The sequence below is a fragment of the Stigmatopora argus genome, chromosome 1 (genome assembly GCF_051989625.1).
Source record: "Stigmatopora argus isolate UIUO_Sarg chromosome 1, RoL_Sarg_1.0, whole genome shotgun sequence".
Taxonomy (NCBI): domain Eukaryota; kingdom Metazoa; phylum Chordata; class Actinopteri; order Syngnathiformes; family Syngnathidae; genus Stigmatopora; species Stigmatopora argus.
In genome coordinates, this window is record NC_135387.1 from 10,499,460 (window position 1) to 10,517,780 (window position 18,321).

The 18,321-nt window shown below is 42.0% G+C and overlaps 1 protein-coding gene across 1 annotated transcript; it reads right to left on the bottom strand.

The window, feature by feature from the left end:
- Positions 1 to 1,710: 1,710 nt before the first annotated feature.
- On the bottom strand, positions 1,711 to 17,861 carry LOC144084558 (uncharacterized). The gene is made up of 55 exons (XM_077613110.1): positions 17,634 to 17,861; positions 13,411 to 13,623; positions 12,872 to 13,096; positions 12,726 to 12,742; positions 11,972 to 12,010; positions 11,858 to 11,890; positions 11,716 to 11,769; positions 11,334 to 11,426; positions 11,155 to 11,232; positions 11,023 to 11,067; positions 10,756 to 10,809; positions 10,620 to 10,673; positions 10,451 to 10,504; positions 10,303 to 10,356; positions 10,166 to 10,219; positions 10,034 to 10,078; positions 9,908 to 9,961; positions 9,773 to 9,817; positions 9,595 to 9,648; positions 9,406 to 9,504; positions 9,283 to 9,327; positions 9,106 to 9,204; positions 8,982 to 9,035; positions 8,699 to 8,806; positions 8,548 to 8,601; positions 8,335 to 8,433; positions 8,207 to 8,260; positions 8,035 to 8,133; positions 7,904 to 7,957; positions 7,755 to 7,808; positions 7,535 to 7,588; positions 7,404 to 7,457; positions 7,288 to 7,332; positions 7,110 to 7,208; positions 6,924 to 7,031; positions 6,788 to 6,841; positions 6,603 to 6,656; positions 6,437 to 6,490; positions 6,303 to 6,356; positions 6,119 to 6,226; positions 5,469 to 5,522; positions 5,321 to 5,374; positions 5,083 to 5,244; positions 4,892 to 4,999; positions 4,709 to 4,816; positions 4,579 to 4,632; positions 4,403 to 4,510; positions 4,252 to 4,305; positions 4,071 to 4,178; positions 3,934 to 3,987; positions 3,750 to 3,857; positions 3,341 to 3,677; positions 3,073 to 3,263; positions 2,727 to 2,966; positions 1,711 to 2,291 (listed from the first exon to the last, which is right to left on the bottom strand). The coding sequence occupies exons 1-55, from the start codon at positions 17,728 to 17,730 to the stop codon at positions 2,145 to 2,147; spliced, it is 4,752 nt and encodes a 1,583-aa protein (XP_077469236.1). The 5' UTR covers positions 17,731 to 17,861; the 3' UTR covers positions 1,711 to 2,144.
- Between the last annotated feature and the right edge of the window lie 460 nt (positions 17,862 to 18,321).

Here is an 18,321-nt window from a genome sequence, read left to right on the forward strand (position 1 = left end):
AATACCAAACAAACCACTCGAAACTGTCACAAACAATCACAGTATGTCACAGTTGAATCTTTTCAGTTCCTTCATTCGGCCAGTACAGTACGTGCAAGGCGTATGATCAGTCTCGTCTTCAGCATTGTCATCTGCCAACAGGAACTCCCTAACTCCTCTTTCAGTTTCCTGCCATTGTTCTCTGTACTACCACCAGATGCAGGCTCTGCCCAGGATCCTGGAAAAGGTGGGATGTTAAAGTGGTCGATTTCCCCTAACAATTGTCGATGCAGGAGGCGAGGGTTTATGAGAAAATGAATTGGAATACATGTATGCACAGATTTTCAGTCAAATCCTCTTTTGAGTCACAATTTTCATTTTCCACCTGCATGAAATCACCAGTTTCTGGTGGGTGTCTGGCGGAAAATGACTGAAAGTTTCATCTCAACACAAGTTTCTTTATATACTGACTTGTATTTTCTATAATGCTGGAGCACCTTTCATTCTAAATTAGGAGCATATTGGGGTGCTGGCTCATGTGCTCTGCAGGAAGGAAAAGGAGTTGCTGGGAAATCTTGCATGAAGGTTCCTCAATGAGCAAAAGACACTCCAGCTGTGATCAGTTGGGCGTTACTCGCCAAGTCATTTCAAGGTCGCAGGACCCTGGAGAGCTTGCAAGGATACAGACACGTTAAATTTTAGCATGAAAGTATAGTCACGTGTGAGCAGTTTCGAGAAATTATGGGAATGTTCCCAGTTGGAAACTTGCCATGATATTTAAACGGATTTAAACAAGTAAGGTTAGGTAAGGTAAGAGGGAAGGTATTACACATTGATATGAAAGATGAGTGCCGATTTGCAGTTTAGCTCTAAAACCTCCCTGGCCAACTTGACATGATGTGCCCGTAGATGGATGCCCTTTGACCTCCCAGACTCCAACAAATATGTTTCATAAAGGACTATCAGTGCACAAGGACATGCAGATGGGGGATGACCACACTAAAATGGCACAAAACAGCAATTTTCAAATTCACGGGCTGATTTGCAGCTTCCAAGTGAGAAACCGTGCACAAATTGGAACATATAAACATCTCAGAATCACACGATTTTCACAATATTGAGCTTTTCCTCATTATATGAAAATAGCAATACATCTAAAAATGACCTCCTCCCTTGATGCCAACCAGCCAGGAAGTAGATTGAGTGCATGGGTTTTCTTTCAGCATTGGTGTGGCAGGCAGGTCAACCCACAAACATGTGCAGGCTGAACTTTGGCTCTCATTCTTCCTGCCAGAACGCCTTCCCTCTTTCGAGCTCTTTGTGCTCGGTCATAAACCGCGACATTTACTTACGCATGTTGAGAGTCGAGGAGATGCCTGCCATGCTGCCATATGTTCTAAAGCTTGAAGTAATACACTGCCTTTGTGAGAAATGGTTGGTTTGATTTCAGCCACCCTAGTGAGGAACTTGTTTCACTCGGGTTAAGGTATGGCAGGAGTATACTGTACGTGTACTGGGAAAGGTGATCTTCTGCAAATTAACAGCACCACCTAAAGGACAGATGGTTGAATGGATCCTGCAAAACTAGCGTTGGAGTTGTACACGTGTTAAATAAATGGTTCTTTTATTCTTGTGCATTATTGTGTGGAATGAGGTCAGGCACCCCAGGAAAAAGACATTTATTCTAAATCAATTAACAACAAACAAATACATTTTAATTTACAGTCAAGCATGTAGCATTTACAGGTGACGTTTAAAGAATTGTTGCAACACACATTTTCTTTGGAAGACTAAATATATTTCTGAACAAAAATGTATAATTTAGGATCAATAATTTTATCTTAGCCAAACTAAGAGATTTGTGTGCAAGCTCTTATGATGAATTTTCTGGACTTAAAAATATATTAGTCTGTAATTTTCTTCATTTCAATGCCAAAAAAAAGACGTGTCTTGGCATTAGGCATTTTTGGCATTTAATTTTTTACTAAAATGACTATATGAAGTTTTCACAGACAAGATGAATAAATAATGGTGGCCCGTTAACGTCACACATTTTTTTGTAGCCACGTGTGTAACAGCAATGGTCTAACTCATCCACAGCACTCACAGGAAGTGGTGTCATTTTTTTTAATTATCAAACTTTTTTTTTCTCATGCTGCTGTATTTCATGAGAAACACACAGGTCCGATGTCAAGGCCGAACTCCTGATTGGCCTTTCCAATGTCAATGGGTGCCACGTCCACAATGGGCAGCCTGATGGGGGTTTGAGTCCTGTATTCAAATACTGTCTTCGCCCACTTTCCGTTAGACTTCTGCAGAGAAAAGAGTCACAACACGAAAGTTACGAACCCTGGTTGGTCACATGATCACACTCATATCCACGCACAATTTAAAGTGTTCAACCAGCCTTGCATGCATGTTTTTGGGATGTGGGAGGAAAAAGAAGAACCTGGACAAAACCACGGGGAGAAACTCCCACCAGGGATTGAACCATTAAGCACAGAATTGTGAGGTGGGAACACCACATTGGGACAAATTAATTGGGAGTATTAATCAGTTGACCACATACTATGTTCTATGGCTCCTAACCGCCCATTCTATGTGTAATGTGTGTTAGTCATGTCTCCATGCCCATCTGTATTTGGACCCAACTAGCCTTCAAGGATCAGGCAAGGGAGCGCATTACCTTACCCGACCATGTCTTGCAAATCTCTGGTATTTCATACTTCTGTATGTTAAGGACTTACCGCACAACCATCCTCAATGACAGTATATCGCAGGCGGTTACTGCCTTGGGCCCTTAGCTCCTGACCATTGGCGCCTTTAAGGATCATGGCTTTCTTCATAGTGCCCTTAGTGTCTTTATAAGCCACACTGTTCTTGCAGTGGTAGGTGATTCTCTGGTGAGACTCTGTGGACAGAAGCTTTAATAGCTTCATTTGAACTGCCACAGTGTTTGGCTGCTCCTCAGCATTCCCATAACGGAACTGAAAGGGTTTGAAATAGTCTTGGTCATTCACTTCCAAGGAAAGTCACAAGTGTGAATTAAAATTATACTATCAGTAAACAACCACAATCTTAATTTCTGCTTACTGCGGTTCCGTCGAAAATCTGTGCTTGAAACCAAACAGGTTTGTTGGCAGTGGGAGTGGATTTTATCCACCAGGATTTGCGGGAAATATTGGCTGGATTAGCAGAGATGCAGGTTTCACCACTGTCCATGTTGCAAAACACCTTGATGGCATCTTTAGTGCTTCCTTGGTTTGGATCGATCCAGTACTCTCCTGTAGATAAACAGAAGATATGTTAAGGTTGGGATAGGTTTGGATTTTGTAGTCCTTATTGAGAAAAGGAGTCTCACCACTTGTTTTCTGTGGATAGCATTGCTTGATGTCCTGACAAGTTTTTGCAGGATTCTCCATTGTCCCATCTGGACTCTGCATGTTTTGCAAATGCTTGCTGAGGGTTTTTAGAGTGCTGTGGGCATTGATGGGACTCCTATTAGGAAGAGCCTCATCTTTAATTAACTCTGGAAGTGGAGGAGGGACAGCCGCCACGTCATCCTTGAAGAACTGATCAAATTCATGCACGCCGTCCTCATCAAAATCCTCAGGAGCAGCAAAATATTCCTTTACAGCTGCAGTGGGAGGTCCTGGTGGTCCTGGAGGCCCTGGGGGTCCTGGTTCTCCCTCAGGACCCTGAGAATGGACAGGGAAAAAATTGAAGCTTTGGTCCAAAGGGAGGAAGCTCAACATTGTATAACACATTACCTGAACTCCAACGTCGCCGCTGGCTCCTCTGCTTCCGGGTGCACCCATTGCTCCAGGCTGGCCCATGTTACCCTCCTTCCCGGCAGGACCCACCACACCTGGAGGGCCCTGTGTATTTATGAGATAATGTAGTTATATAGGGTTTTATTCAATTTTTCTGACATTATAGTTTTTTGCATCTTACCCTCGGCCCAGCTGGCCCAATGATACCTGGAGGACCAGCATCTCCAGTAGCACCCTGAAGGACAAAAAAACAACTGTAAACTTTATTATTTGTTTATATCTTCACAGACACAAAGCTTAAAGTTAACATTCACTTACAGCAATTCCTGGCAAACCATGGAGACCAGTAAAACCTCTGTGACCTTTCTGACCTCTCTCTCCTTGTTCGCCATCTGGTCCTTTGTCACCCTGTGGTCCTTGAGGGCCCTAAATATATTTTAAAATATCTGCATTATTCTGCATAAGGATTTTAAAAATGAGACTGCACTGAGATTCTCACCACTTTGCCTCGTACTCCAGGTGCTCCATGGGGTCCGGGCGATCCTTTGCCACCCTAAACCAAAAACGCATAAATGGCAGGAATTAAAATGAACACTTCATCAAGCCGGTTTCATCATTCATTTTAAAACCACTTCATTGTTGAAACTCACATTTTCGCCTCTCTTTCCAGGACTGCCAGTAGGGCCCACTGGGCCTTCATTTCCTGGAGAACCTGGACCTCCAGCCAGACCCTCAGGACCAGCATTACCTCTATCACCCTGTACAGTTGTAGTAATGAGTACATATGTCAGCGTATGCACTCAGGCTGCCCAGTGTCTACACTTACTCTTGAACCTAAAAGTCCATCGGTTCCAGGAGTTCCTTCCTCTCCAGTTACACCCTGATTTAACGCATAACAAACATAAGCAAACTCATATAAAATAACTTCAGCACCCTCTATTGCAATTATCATCAACCTCAGGCCCCGCATCTCCTCTTGGCCCTGTGGCTCCCTTTGGACCAATACCACCAGGAGGACCTTTTCCACCTGGAATTCCAGGAGCTCCTGTTTTTCCCGGAGGACCCTAAAATTTAAAAATAAGATGAATTATTGTCCACTTGTTGATCTGAAACTGTTTAGCAAGGGAAGTCCTACATACGGCAGAACCAGGCAAGCCTGGCATGGCTCCTTCTCCTCTCACACCAGGATGACCCACAGGGCCTCGCTGTCCTGAAGCGCCAGGAGTACCTGGAGGTCCCAAAAGACCCTAATGCATAAACACAAGAACAATGGAGAACTCCGTATGTGCAGCAGGTGGGACTTGTGAACAAAAAATGACTTTCCACTTACTGGTGCACCATCCTCTCCAGAGTCACCCTTCTCTCCAGGTGTGCCTGCTGGGCCAGGAGCACCAAACTCCCCTTGAAGTCCAGGGGCCCCATTTTCACCTCGAATACCTGGGGGCCCCTGCTTTCCAGTTAAACCAATTGGCCCATCTGCTCCAACAGCACCCTATTGCATATGTCAGATTGCATGTTACAAACCCATTTAAAAAACTGGAAAGTAGGTATCACCCAAGTGGACTCACAAGTGAACCGTGTGGCCCGATGCCACCAGGTAAGCCAGGGAAACCAGCAGAACCCTGTAGCAAAAGAACACTTGTGAAACCTGTGTCAACAATGGGTTGCTCTGAACTATAGAAGTAACAATGATTAATGTTCGTAGGCCAGGCTCACCGATGCACCCTGCGTTCCTCTGCCACCTTTGAGTCCAGTCAGACCAACCGGGCCCTGAAACAAGTCTCAATTAATTTATTAAGTAAATTACTAGGGGAAATTGGCTTTTAAATTGCTTGTATACAAATCATTCGTTCTCTGATGTGCTAACCATGTTTCGAAACCAAGTACATGTTTTGCTCTGTTGTCCTTGAGCTCAATTTTTTTTGTCTCTGGGTGAGCTGTTCTATATTTTGTTTCATTTTGACAAGCGGTTATATTTCTTGTTTTGATGGGAAAAGATCATTCAACATCAAAACCAACAAGAAAAAAATAGCCACATTGTGCTTTTTTTGTATGCTGAGATAAGTGGTAGCGAATATTGTTGAGCTCTAACTGGTGGATTGTTGTGGAATGCACAGTCTCTACCCACTCCCTCATGCTGTAATTTTGGTCATCATGGTTATGAAATCCTTGGTAATACAGTAGAGAGTTTGGGTAAACGTAGTCACATATAGTACATTAGAGGACAAAAGAAGGCTAAGTCTGTAAGGCTAAAAATAGGGGCTGTTGAGACAGCTAGTAACTGTATTCAGAAAAAAATGAGGAATAAAAAATATATAACACTCCCAGTATGTCGTTTTCGAGTGAATCCTATTATTAATGCACACCTGCACTCCTGTTATGCCCGCCATTCCTGGTGGTCCAGGTGGTCCTGCTTCACCCTTAATGCCTGGTTCCCCAGTCTCTCCTTTGACCCCAGGCTGACCTTCAGCACCCTGAAGAAAAAAATGAAAGTAATATGTGGGTATTTGGACCTATAATTTGGTAGAATGTTTTGAACTGATAACTTACAGCAGTTCCAGGGAAACCTGCAGCTCCAGTTGCACCATGCTCACCAGTCGAACCCTGTAAGGGTTGCACACTTGGAAGTCAGAGACAGAGTAATGATGGGTAATGAATTATCATTTTGAAAGTGTTTTACTCACAGGTACTCCTCTTGTTCCTCGGCGTCCGTTAGGTCCTTGTGCACCAGGTTCACCCTAAAAAAACACATTTTAGGGTTATATATTACAACCATAAATTAAATCAATATTGTTGAATGCCATTTGTGTGGTTAAATGGTCAACTCTAAACAACAAACACCAACCATACCTTGGCACCATTGGCTCCAACAGCACCTGGAGGTCCAACTGGTCCAGCCACACCCTTTAATGAACAAATGTATAGGAATTTTGACAATAATACTTTAATTGCCTTCAGACCCAGGGGATCATGTGCAGACATGGTTTGATTTTTTTCAAGAGTCCATGTTAAATGTTGTGGTACAAACAACTCACACGAGTTCCATCGCTTCCAGCTTTGCCTTCTAGTCCTGCATCACCAACAGAGCCCTGTTGACAAAGACTCCCTTAGACTTCATGTGTCAATCAGTGAAATTGGTTTCATTATGATAATGTTGCAGATGGCACTTACCACATCCCCTTTTGGGCCTGAAGAGCCTGGAATGCCTCTTTCCCCTGGCATCCCCTGAAGTCCTGGACTTCCCGTTTCCCCAGCGGTCCCCTTTCCTCCGGCTTTTCCCTATAATACCACAGTATTTAGCTGAATGATACTAACTATAGTTACACTTCAATCATGTCAACCTTTTTTCTATGTTACCTTGAATCCATCTGGTCCTGGAGTACCTGGACTACCTTTAGGTCCCTGTAGTCCTTTGGGTCCAGTTTCACCCCTTGCTCCTGGTGCGCCTCTTTCTCCCTGTTGGGACAGTGCATGATGTACAAAAAGCATTTTTGCACTTGACATTTAAGAAGCAAAATACAAATGACTAATTTACCCTCAATCCTGAGGCTCCGTCAGATCCTTCCTCTCCAGCAAATCCCTAAAGAGAACATTAAAAATACATAATCCCTTATACAGTAATTGCTGAACTATTATGTTTTATTGCCATACCTCAGTTCCTGGTTTACCAGATTCTCCTGGTGGGCCTGGCACTCCGGGCAAACCCTGAAACACACCCACACTCATGAACAAACATGATCATGATTATATCAACTGCTAGGCTTTTTTTAGTGGTGTATCACCTGGAACCCAGTGGGTCCCTGTGGTCCCTGCTCGCCTCTCTTCCCTCCTGGACCCTAAAAGAGAACATGGGATGAAGGGTAGCAAGTCTAGAACATTAAGCAGACACATTGAATGTTGGACACTTGGAATTTAGTCTTACAATCTTCACTATAAAACATGTACCAAACATAATGACCAAAGTAACATGATTTTGGTTTTGATAATAAATGAGATACTCACAGCAGGGCCAGTTGGTCCTGCAGCTCCCTCCTCCCCATCTTTTCCGTTGATTCCCTAAGAGATGTTTACGGTATGCTATTGTAACTCACTTCATTTCTTTATATGATTTATAGCAAATATACATCTATTTCTCAGAGAAAACAACATACTCTTTGACCCTGGGACCCAGTACTGCCAGCCTCGCCATTTTTTCCAGGATCACCCTGAAAATTACATGGGAGTCAATATTGTCTACAGAATTAATGGGCTTCTAGAGCTAGGTGAGCCGGATTAAACTGACAGTGAGGCCTTTTGGACCTGATAGGCCCATGGGTCCGGCTAAACCCCGACCTCCAGTTGAACCAGCTGGGCCTGGTTTGCCATCATCTCCGGATGAGCCCTGCAGAAGATGGCATCAGACACATACATGCAACAATGGCTGCAAAATGCACCTAATTAAAAAAATAATAAACCTGTGGTCCTTGCTTGCCTTCTGCTCCTTCGGCACCAATAATTCCAGACAGACCCTAAAGGACATAAATGTAGCATCAGGTATGTGTCCTACAATTTTAACAGAGCTGTGGATCTAAGGAGGCCTTACCCGGGCACCAGTTAACCCAGACTCTCCAGGTCGTCCAAGATCTCCTGTCAGACCTTTTGTACCGGTTGTGCCTGGAAGCCCTCTTTCACCCAGAGCTCCCTGTGATAATTGAACAGTGTTTTTTCGTTCTGGTTCCTCAAAGATTTATTAATGATTCAGGTCTGGATGTTCCATTGAGAATGGAAATGCCTTCAAAATAATTATCAAACTCACTTTTGCTCCTGGGAAACCATCCGAACCAGAAAACCCACGATTCCCAGGGACTCCCTAAAAAGATAATAAAATAAAGTAATGTAACATTATGAAATGTTTGCCATTGTAAGTGAGACTTGTAGAAACTCCACTCCTAATTAATTCAACTCACTGTCTCGCCTTGAGGTCCCGGGTCACCGACAGAACCTGCATCACCTCGGGGTCCGCGCTTGCCTTCATCTCCCATGGGGCCGATCAGACCAGGAGAACCATGGTCGCCCTGTCAACAGGTTTGAACAACACAAGGTTAACCTTCTCAATTCTGAGAATGGCTCTGAATAACATTAGAAAATATGTTTTTTTTTCATGGCTCTCTCTGACAAAAAGGTTCCCGACCCCTGCTCTAGACTATAAAATAACCACTTTTGATTATTTTGAATTATTTTTATACGTACTCTTTCGCCTTTAAGTCCAGCGTCTCCTTTCACTCCAGCCACACCGCCATCACCCTGGAAAAAAGATTGTGTCATGTAAGTGGCAAGACTCAGAAAAACAGTGTCACTCATTCTTGGCTCTTACATCTTGTCCTTTTGGTCCTTGTATTCCAGTGGTTCCCTGGGGTCCTGGAGGCCCAACTGGACCCAGCAGCCCTGATGGACCCATCAGACCTGCTATGCCCTGGAAACAAGTTATAGATTTAATTTAAAAAAATAATTGTTGCCATAAGATTTGTTGGTCCGCATTTGGCTCACGTACTGATGCGCCTCTGGCTCCTGGCGTTCCATCAGGCCCTTCAGATCCCTGTTAACAACCACCAACATACTTAGTAACAATATCAACTTGATTTCTTTCATTAAACAGAATAAAACAATTGCTTGCCTGCTGTCCAGTGGGCCCTGGTGGCCCAACGTGACCTGCATCTCCTCTGGGTCCCTGCTGACCTCCACTTCCTCTCACACCAACTGGTCCAGCTTCACCCTAAAGATAATCAGAGTGATATATGAGATGGCATTCATTTTATTGGTCTAAGTTTTTTTGTAAACATCGAAGGCAAAACTGCAACTCCACCTTCTGTCCAAAGACACCTGGGAAGCCAGGCACACCAGGGATTCCAATTGGACCCTGTGGTTGAAAGGTATTAGTATCTTTTTTGGAGGGGGGGCAACATTTCAGAGAAAAAGTTTGATTCACTTCACAATTGTTTTTGCCCATATGATGAAATGAAACAATTGCACTTCAAACTTACCAGAGGACCTGGTTTGCCAACATGTCCAGCAGCTCCACGTTTTCCCTATACCAGAAATTGATTTAGACATTTAGTTAAAATCCTACAACATTGTTCATGTTCCAATAAACACAGGTTATGGATGACTGCTCTTACCACAGCACCAGATGGACCTGCTCGTCCTCTTTCTCCCATTAATCCTGGTGGCCCCTGACAGACAATGAATTTTCAATACTTTACCACATCAAAAGGTGTCGTGAGATTATTGTTTGGGTGGCCTACCACTGGGCCAGTAGCACCCATAGATCCAGGAGTTCCAGAAGCACCCTGCAAAACACAATAGCAAATAGAGAATGGAGGTGATAGAAAATTGGGAATGCATGTTGAATGTTGTTATTGATAAAGAAATCCTACCTTGAGACCCAGAGCTCCTGGCTCTCCTCTGGGACCAAACATGCCCACTTCACCCTGTTTTGAGAGAGATACACGAGTTCTTCTTCTGTCCCAAAATGTAAAGGCAATAAAAAACGTCAACTACTGTTTGAACATACCTTGTGGCCTTTCAGACCTGTAACTCCTGGAGTACCGGGAAGTCCTCGTGCACCCTAATGAAGTGGCATAGTTAGATATGAAATAGTATCTACGTTGAGCCAAACAAGCAGAAGAACTAGGCAGTGGATGTGGAAATCTTTTAAATACCAATGATCCTGGGAATCCATGCTCTCCTGGAGCACCAACAGGTCCAGCCTCACCCTAAGCAAATAAATATAGTCATAACATTTAAATCAAGTTAATCATGATTTATTAATTAACACCAAAAGATGGGTAACAATATTATTGAATGGATTGATGAATGAATTTCACTGACATCAGCACCATTTTTTCCTGGCAATCCTTCTGGACCTCGAAGACCTGGTTCACCCTACAAACAAACACAGGGAACCTCAAAAGTTGAGACATTTCAAGATGCCTCGGCAAAAAGGTCAAAATGACAACAATTATACCATTTGTCCTGGCTCTCCAGCCTCTCCTGGGAGTCCCTGACCACCGCTTGGACCCTGAAGAAGAACGACAGGAAATGTCTACTTGGTATTCATGCAAAAAAAATTTGGGGAAAAACTAGCCATTTCCACAATTGTCAAACTCAGGTTCCATCTATCCATTTCATGAACCTTTTATCTATTTTGTTAAAAACAATGTGTATGTGAAATTTCCTTCACACACACTAAATCCGTTTTTAGCAAATACTAATTTTCGAAGATTGAACTTACAGGTGGTCCACTTGCCCCAGGGGGTCCTCGTGGTCCTGCTTCACCCTGAAACAATAACACTTCGCTCACTGCACATGCTGCATAATAAAATTCCAAACAGTTTATGGACATACTGGGACTGGTTGCACTCACCCTTGAACCGGACACCATACCGGTCAACCCTGCTGACTTCTCATTGAAACCTGATGCCATTTGTGAGACAAAATTACCCTTGAATGACGAAAAAAATTGACATTAATATCTGTTGGATATAAGGAATAAAAAAACTATTATTTTTTTGCCAGAAATGTTTTAAAGAGACACAAGCTAACCCCGGGAAGAGAGGGGTAACCCGGGGGGCCAGCTGCTCCTGGATTCCCTGGTATGCCAGGTTCTCCATCAAAACCTGGGGGCCCTTGGAATCCCTGCAATGACAGTATTTACTTAAGTCATCAGTTTAAAAAAAACAATTAAGTGTACTGTTCTTCTACTACTTCTTGATTTTACCTCTGAGCTATATGACAGACACCTACTGTATTTATAAATGTAAGCAGTAAAATGGGTTAGTCTAGTTTAGTATGGTACAGTATATAGTAAAACTAGTGAATATTAATTCCTACAATTGATCGAGGTGAATATTATGAACAAATTTCCAAAATGTTCAACCCGATGCCATAGTTTGTTCAAGGTATTTTTCAAAGTGTTTCAATTTACCCGTCTGCCTTTAAATCCTCTATGTCCAGTTCTCCCCTGAGCACCTGGAGGGCCCTGAAAAGGAAACATGCCAGATTCAATCATTTTTCAAGATGGAGACAACGGCTGATCTTTCTGATGCTTTAATCAAAAGAAAACTCACGCTAGGTCCCTGTGGTCCACGGATTCCCACCAACTGAGTAAGAGAAAATAATGTTGTGTCACAAGGTGTACAATATGAAAACTCTTTAATTAGTAGACATCACTTATGGCTTACATGGGCATGGGGAATATCACCTGGTTCACCCTTGTGTCCCTACACGAGTGAAAAAACACAATTTATTACATAATGAAACTTTTTAAAGGCATTCACAATTTATACATATTATTAGAGAGCACAAACCTTTTATGATGTGATTATATTCATAGTAACGATAAAGATTAACTTATTAAAGTACTAAATGACAACAGTTGTGACTGAAATTTGTGACTTTTGGTGTCAGTAGGGGACTAGTGGTGAGCGCATCGGCCCCACACTTCTGATATCGAGGGTTCAATTTTATGTCCCGACCTTCCTGTGGTGAGTTTGCATGTTCTCCCTGGGCTTACGAGGGTTTTCTCTGGGTACTCCGGTTTCCTACCACATCCCAAAATCATGCATGGTAGGCTGGTTAAACACTCTAAATTGCCCCTAGTTATAAGTGTGGTCGTGAATATTTGTCTGTCTCCTTGTGCCCAGCGATTGGCTGACCACCAATTCAGCGTGTCTCCCGCCTGGTGCCCGTAGTTGGCTGGGATATGCTCCAGCACCCTAGTGAGGATAAATGTTACGGAAAAAGAATGAATGAATGTTGTCAGTAGTTACTCCATAAAATAGCTTCATTATATACATATGCTAATTTTATGGCTATCTTTTCTATGTATGTGTATATTAAGTTATTAATTTGCAAGTACTGTATGTGCATGTACTGTATATAAATGGATATTAGAATATAGTACACCGTGTTATTTGAAATTTAAAAATGACTTACCCGATAACCCATGATAGCTTGAAGAGAATGGGAGAAAAAAATATTGTTTAATTATCAAAGTAATTGTAATTTATGCTTTCAATTTACACAGCAGTGCATCCTTGTGGATAGGAGACAAAAGTGCACATTGATCCTGGCGATCTTACCGATGTGCCTGGTGGCACTGGCCAGATTCTCACACACTGGGCAGCACTCGCCCTCTGGGGTCATCACTTTGGGACAATTGGGCACCACCTCGCATTGCACATCACTGCAGATGCTTACGCCATTGTCGCATACACAAACACGACACGGCACTGGCTTCCAGATGTCGTTATGAGCGTAGATCTCCCCCTCTACCTCGCAGTTTAAACTTTCCTCATCTGTGGGAGCTGTAGCAGTACGAAACACAGATCGGTGGAAGGTCTCTATGCCGAGAGCGTATCATGACAGACAGAACAAATGATGGCAGAGTTTTCACCAAGTAAATTCAACGAGATCACTTCATGAACCCCTTACTTAATGTAAAAATGCCCTATTAGCAAGGACCACTGGCGTGGTGAGTGGACGAGAATCAGACATATGTATTACTCAATAACCATTTTTGGGGCATTCACATGAAATATTCTTTTGTGCAGTGTGATTTTGGAGAAAAAAAACAGCTTTGCTTCAATAAAGTTTAGGATACATTGACATCAACACGTACCTGAAGAAGGGTTTGATATTGATGTGGTCCCTGGGGTCACGCACACCGGGCAGCATTCGCCCTCCGGGGTCACCGTTTGGGCGCAGTCCCCGAGGTCATCACAAATTATTGCTTCACACATGGTGTTGCCAGCCTCACATACGCAGATCCGACAAGGATCAGGGCTCCACATTTCTTTGTTGCCATATATTTGTCCATTGTCGACGCATGTGTCTATAAGGAAGAAGTCAAATGTCAAAAAGTATTTGGAGACAGAGTGAATATTTTTGTGGTTGAACATCATGGTGGGCCATGGATTTGCAAATACAAAGTGCTACAATATGTGTTGAATTGAGTGCTTTTATTGTCATTATACAAGTATAATGAGATTTAAAGATTTCACCACATAGTGCATAAATAACAACAACAAACAGACAAAAAAATAATCAATAAATAAGAAATAAATGAATAAGTAATCGGATGTTTGTTCAATGCTCTGGTGGGTTTTTTAAAGCTTGCTCTCATATTCCAAAAACAGAATGAAAATGAAGAGTAATCAGTATATGACCTGTGATTGGTTAACTACCAGTGGTGAAGATGGCCTAGTGCCCGAAGTTAGCCAACGGAACCAGCTCAACCACAGTTCTAATGAGGCCAGGTCATATAGAAAATTAATGGAATGGTTGCTCTTGTTGCCAATATAATGGTAATGCTCAAACCTCAGCAGAAGGTAAAATATTGCAAGAAATTAAAGGGTTTCGATATGTAAATATAATGGAGAATATAATTAGTATGAGGTATCAGGAAACAGCAAGAGAGTATTTATATGATATATGTTGTCATCCTTGGAATTTGGGTTTTCGGTCTGAGTCAAAGTTCTCACTTCACATGATTGATTAGATATTCTGGGTTAGAGATGACAGCTAGTTATTTTCATCATTATGAGTACAGAGGCAAAAATAAATAAAAAATACAATAGATTTTGCGGAATCATTTGCCCCCTGTTATTTGAATCTGAATAAGTAAAGTACAAAATCCACAAAAATCCCACTACACTTTATCCATTTTTCACATTTTTTTCCAGTTCTAATTAAGTGAACTTCAGAATATAGGTGGGCGGGCCAGTAGTATCTATGGATCCTCAGGGCCCAATTTCTGATTTTATTTTGGATCAGGGATGAATAATTAATTGCAGACTGATTAGTGACTGTGTTGCCTTAGGTTACTAGTTAACCAGTAGAAGGCAGGAGCATATACATACATACATGGACTCATGATGCCTGTTTTGCTGCTAGGTTACGAGTTAGCCAGTAATGGGTGGGTATACAAGCCTCCAGCCTGTAGTGTGCTCAAGCACCCGCATGATTGTGTTATTTCAAACATTCCATCATTTTGAATAAGATGCATGTGACACGTTTCAAAAAAGCTGGCAAAAGAGCAAGTTTTCAAATGCTTGCTTGGATGGCAGCATATGTTGCTCCATAACCTTCATGTACATTTCTGCATTAGTGTCACCATTGCAAATTTACAAGTTACCCATGGCATGGGCGCTAAGACACCCTCAAATCAACCATCACTGATGCTGGCTTTTCAACTTAATTGCTAACAGCAGTCCGGGTGATCCTTTACCTCTTTAGCTCAAATTTTCATGAACAGTTTAAAATGTGGCCTTGATAAAATATGCAGGTTTTCGGTGACTCTAGCAGTTTTCATACATGGCTAGCAGTTTTCATACATGGCTAGCGGTTTTCATACGTGGCTGACTGTGTACGCATGCTTTAACTTGCATTAAAAACTGGCATGTTAAGTCAAATTGGTTTTATAAAGGTCAGATTTATCATTGAGCTCTGTGATTTTTCCCCCCATATTATTAAGAGATCGTTTTGGGGTGGTGTTTCGGAAAATAGGTGCCTTGCCTTGAAGGGGTTGACAAAAGCGTTATCATGTCCATCCCAGAAGAAAGGATCTTACTACTTAATAAATTGGAATAAAATAAAATTGTCCTTTTTATTGATTATTGAAATAACGAGGAAAAAAAATACAATTTTAAATAATAATTTTCTTCACAGTCAGAGATCAATTTACATACTCAAGTAATGAGCAACTGTGTTTTACATGAATTTCAATAAATACTAAAACTGACTTTTTCTTTAATAATAATCATTACGAATATACTAGTGCTACTGCGATTGGCTGGCAACCAATTCAGTGTGTCCCACGCCTGCTGCCCATTTTGGGATGGGATAGGCTCCAGCACCCTCCGTGATCCTTGTGAGGATAAGCTGTACGGAAAATAAATGTATGAATGAAAGAATACCAGTGCTAGCCCACCTTGCATAAACCTGAAAAATTGTTAGGTCACATTTTTTGCGGGTATTTTTAAAGTACCACTTGATAAAGTTACGTTCCTAAGACCTTATTATTAAGTGAATATATACAATTTACAGAGAATCACAGAGTAAGTGAACAACAATCACCTTCAATGGGGTTTTCCACTGCGGTGCAGAATGTGAAGGCACACTTAGGTGTTTAAGGAGCAATCAAGCTGTGGTAGTTCGACGCCTGTATCATCATGACAGGAATTCGCCAAGTGGCACTCTCACTAGACTACACTATGATTGTGACAGTTCCTCGATGTATGAAGCCTGTGACAAAGTTATTATGTATATAAACTGCTTTCATAGGGTTTTCCTTTTTTAATTCAAATATCTTTTTGTGAACAATTTCCAAATAGTGTGTGATCCAAATCCAGAGCCCATTTAAGCCGGTTTTGTCAAGAATGTGGCCACCTGCTGCAGGCTTTGTGAGGCTTTCCATCTGCAGGTCATAATTATGTGGTGAAGCCTCTCCCCGCGAAAGACACTCCAACTCACCAGCAGCAGTTATTTTTGGGAAAACCTCAGTAGATATTATGTATATGTTGGATCTAGCCAGAACCGTGTGGTTTTTCTTTATTTGGGCTATGCCACGCCCGCACGAGACTCATGAAACCCCGTTTACAGATACAAAATCTGTCTGGAAGTATTACATTAGGATTATCTTCTTCCTTGTTTGCAGAATTCAAACATAATTTGCGTTTATGTTGAATTTCACAGTATTTTATATAGTCCTGCTTCACTATCTAATCCTTTGAAATGAAAGAAAAAAGAAATCCAGATACAATGCTGATGAAATACAGGACAAATGTGACACTTGCTCGTTATGCCATCCTGCACCTGAGCAGCTCAAAGTCAGCAATGAGTTAAATCAGCAGTGGGCTATTCTACTTGAGCATAATCCAGCATCCTTTCACTTAGGGTGTGTCCTATGTGCCTTTGAGACCAAGTCTGACCAAAATTAGTGGCCTGCTTTTGTCTGTCCCTCCACGTGGCCACATCATTACAGGAGAGGAGCTCGGCACCCCTTCATTGGGTGCTGACCTCGCACTGAAATAGACTGGCCGTCCCACACGCTTCTGTAAGCACATACTATACTCAGAGGGGGTAGAGATTGATTTATTTTTCTTCCATCTTGGCATCATTGTGATGTAGAAAATGTGCCAAAGTTTTTTTTTTCCCAAACTGTTTAGGAATTATTTTCATTCTTCTACATAGAACATAGTTAATTTGTCAAGAACACTGATGTCAAACATGTAACCTGTTGGTACCACTTTAAAAACTTAAATCTCATTATACTTGTAGAATGACAATAAAAGCATTCAATTCAATTCAAATCAATTCGATGAAACCATAGAAAATACGTAGATTTGATTCTTTTGATGTAACATTACTGTGATGCAGGCAGCCTCGCAGAATGAATATGCGACATTGTAAAAATTATTATGTACGGGTCTTAATATTCTTTATTCTGCGATCGATGCTACTCCAAATTTCACCAAAGGTTAATAAGACAATACTTGGGGTGGGGTACTTTATTTTGACCATGAAATCTTGGGACAATTTTCAATCTTCAATTTACCCACCACCATGCATATCAGTGGATTGTGGAAAGAAGCCAATTTTTTTAGAAGAAAACCCACACAAGCATAAAAAGACATGCACATTTGACACAGGAATGCCTGATTTTAGATTCAAACTCAGAAGCTCTCAACTATGAGGAAGACACACTGAATAGAGTCCCTAAATAAACAAAACTAAAATATAAACACAGGGGACAACAGACCAGAGCATTATGCAATCATGAAAAGATTGTGTGATGCTCATGGGAACACATGAAAGGCCCTAAAATGAAGGTAAGTGACTCACCATTTGTGTGGTTTTCTTGGCAGGAGACAGTGATCACCTGAGTTAGGTAGATGGCAGCCAGGAGTACAGTAATCCTCATATGCACAGAGGAGCCCATTTTTGCACGCAAGGCATGCAAGGACCTCTCACACACACACAGTTAAAAGAGCCTGACCCCGAGCTAGAGCATCCAGCCCGAAAGATCCGAATATCCCTGAGTGTACCCGCAGAGCTCCTTCTCCTCCTCCTCACTGCATCTTCCTCCCGCCTCCGCCTCCCTCTTCATCATCCTTTCTCGTTCCACTTGAGGGCCAACCTCCCCAGCAGACGCCACTCGAGTCTTTGAACGACACACATAATTAAAGGCTGTTTGTAAATTCTCCAAGATCAACTGAAAATTTAGAAGGTTGGGAAAGCAAAAAAAAGAAGGAACATAATGTATTAAGCATGACCTTTAACCTTGAGTTCTAGCACAACAGATTTTTGTGTGACTTCATATACCACACACATACATTTTCCTGCCTTACATGTTGAGGTATGTTCAAACTTTTGTCAGAAAGGACATCCGGTGTAAAACTGAATCTGTTGGCCAGCCAATCACAGGGCACGAGGAGACGGACAACCATTTGCACTCGCACTCATACCTAGGGGCAATTTAGAATGTTCAACCAGCATACACTGCATGTTTTTGGGATGTGGAAGGAAACCA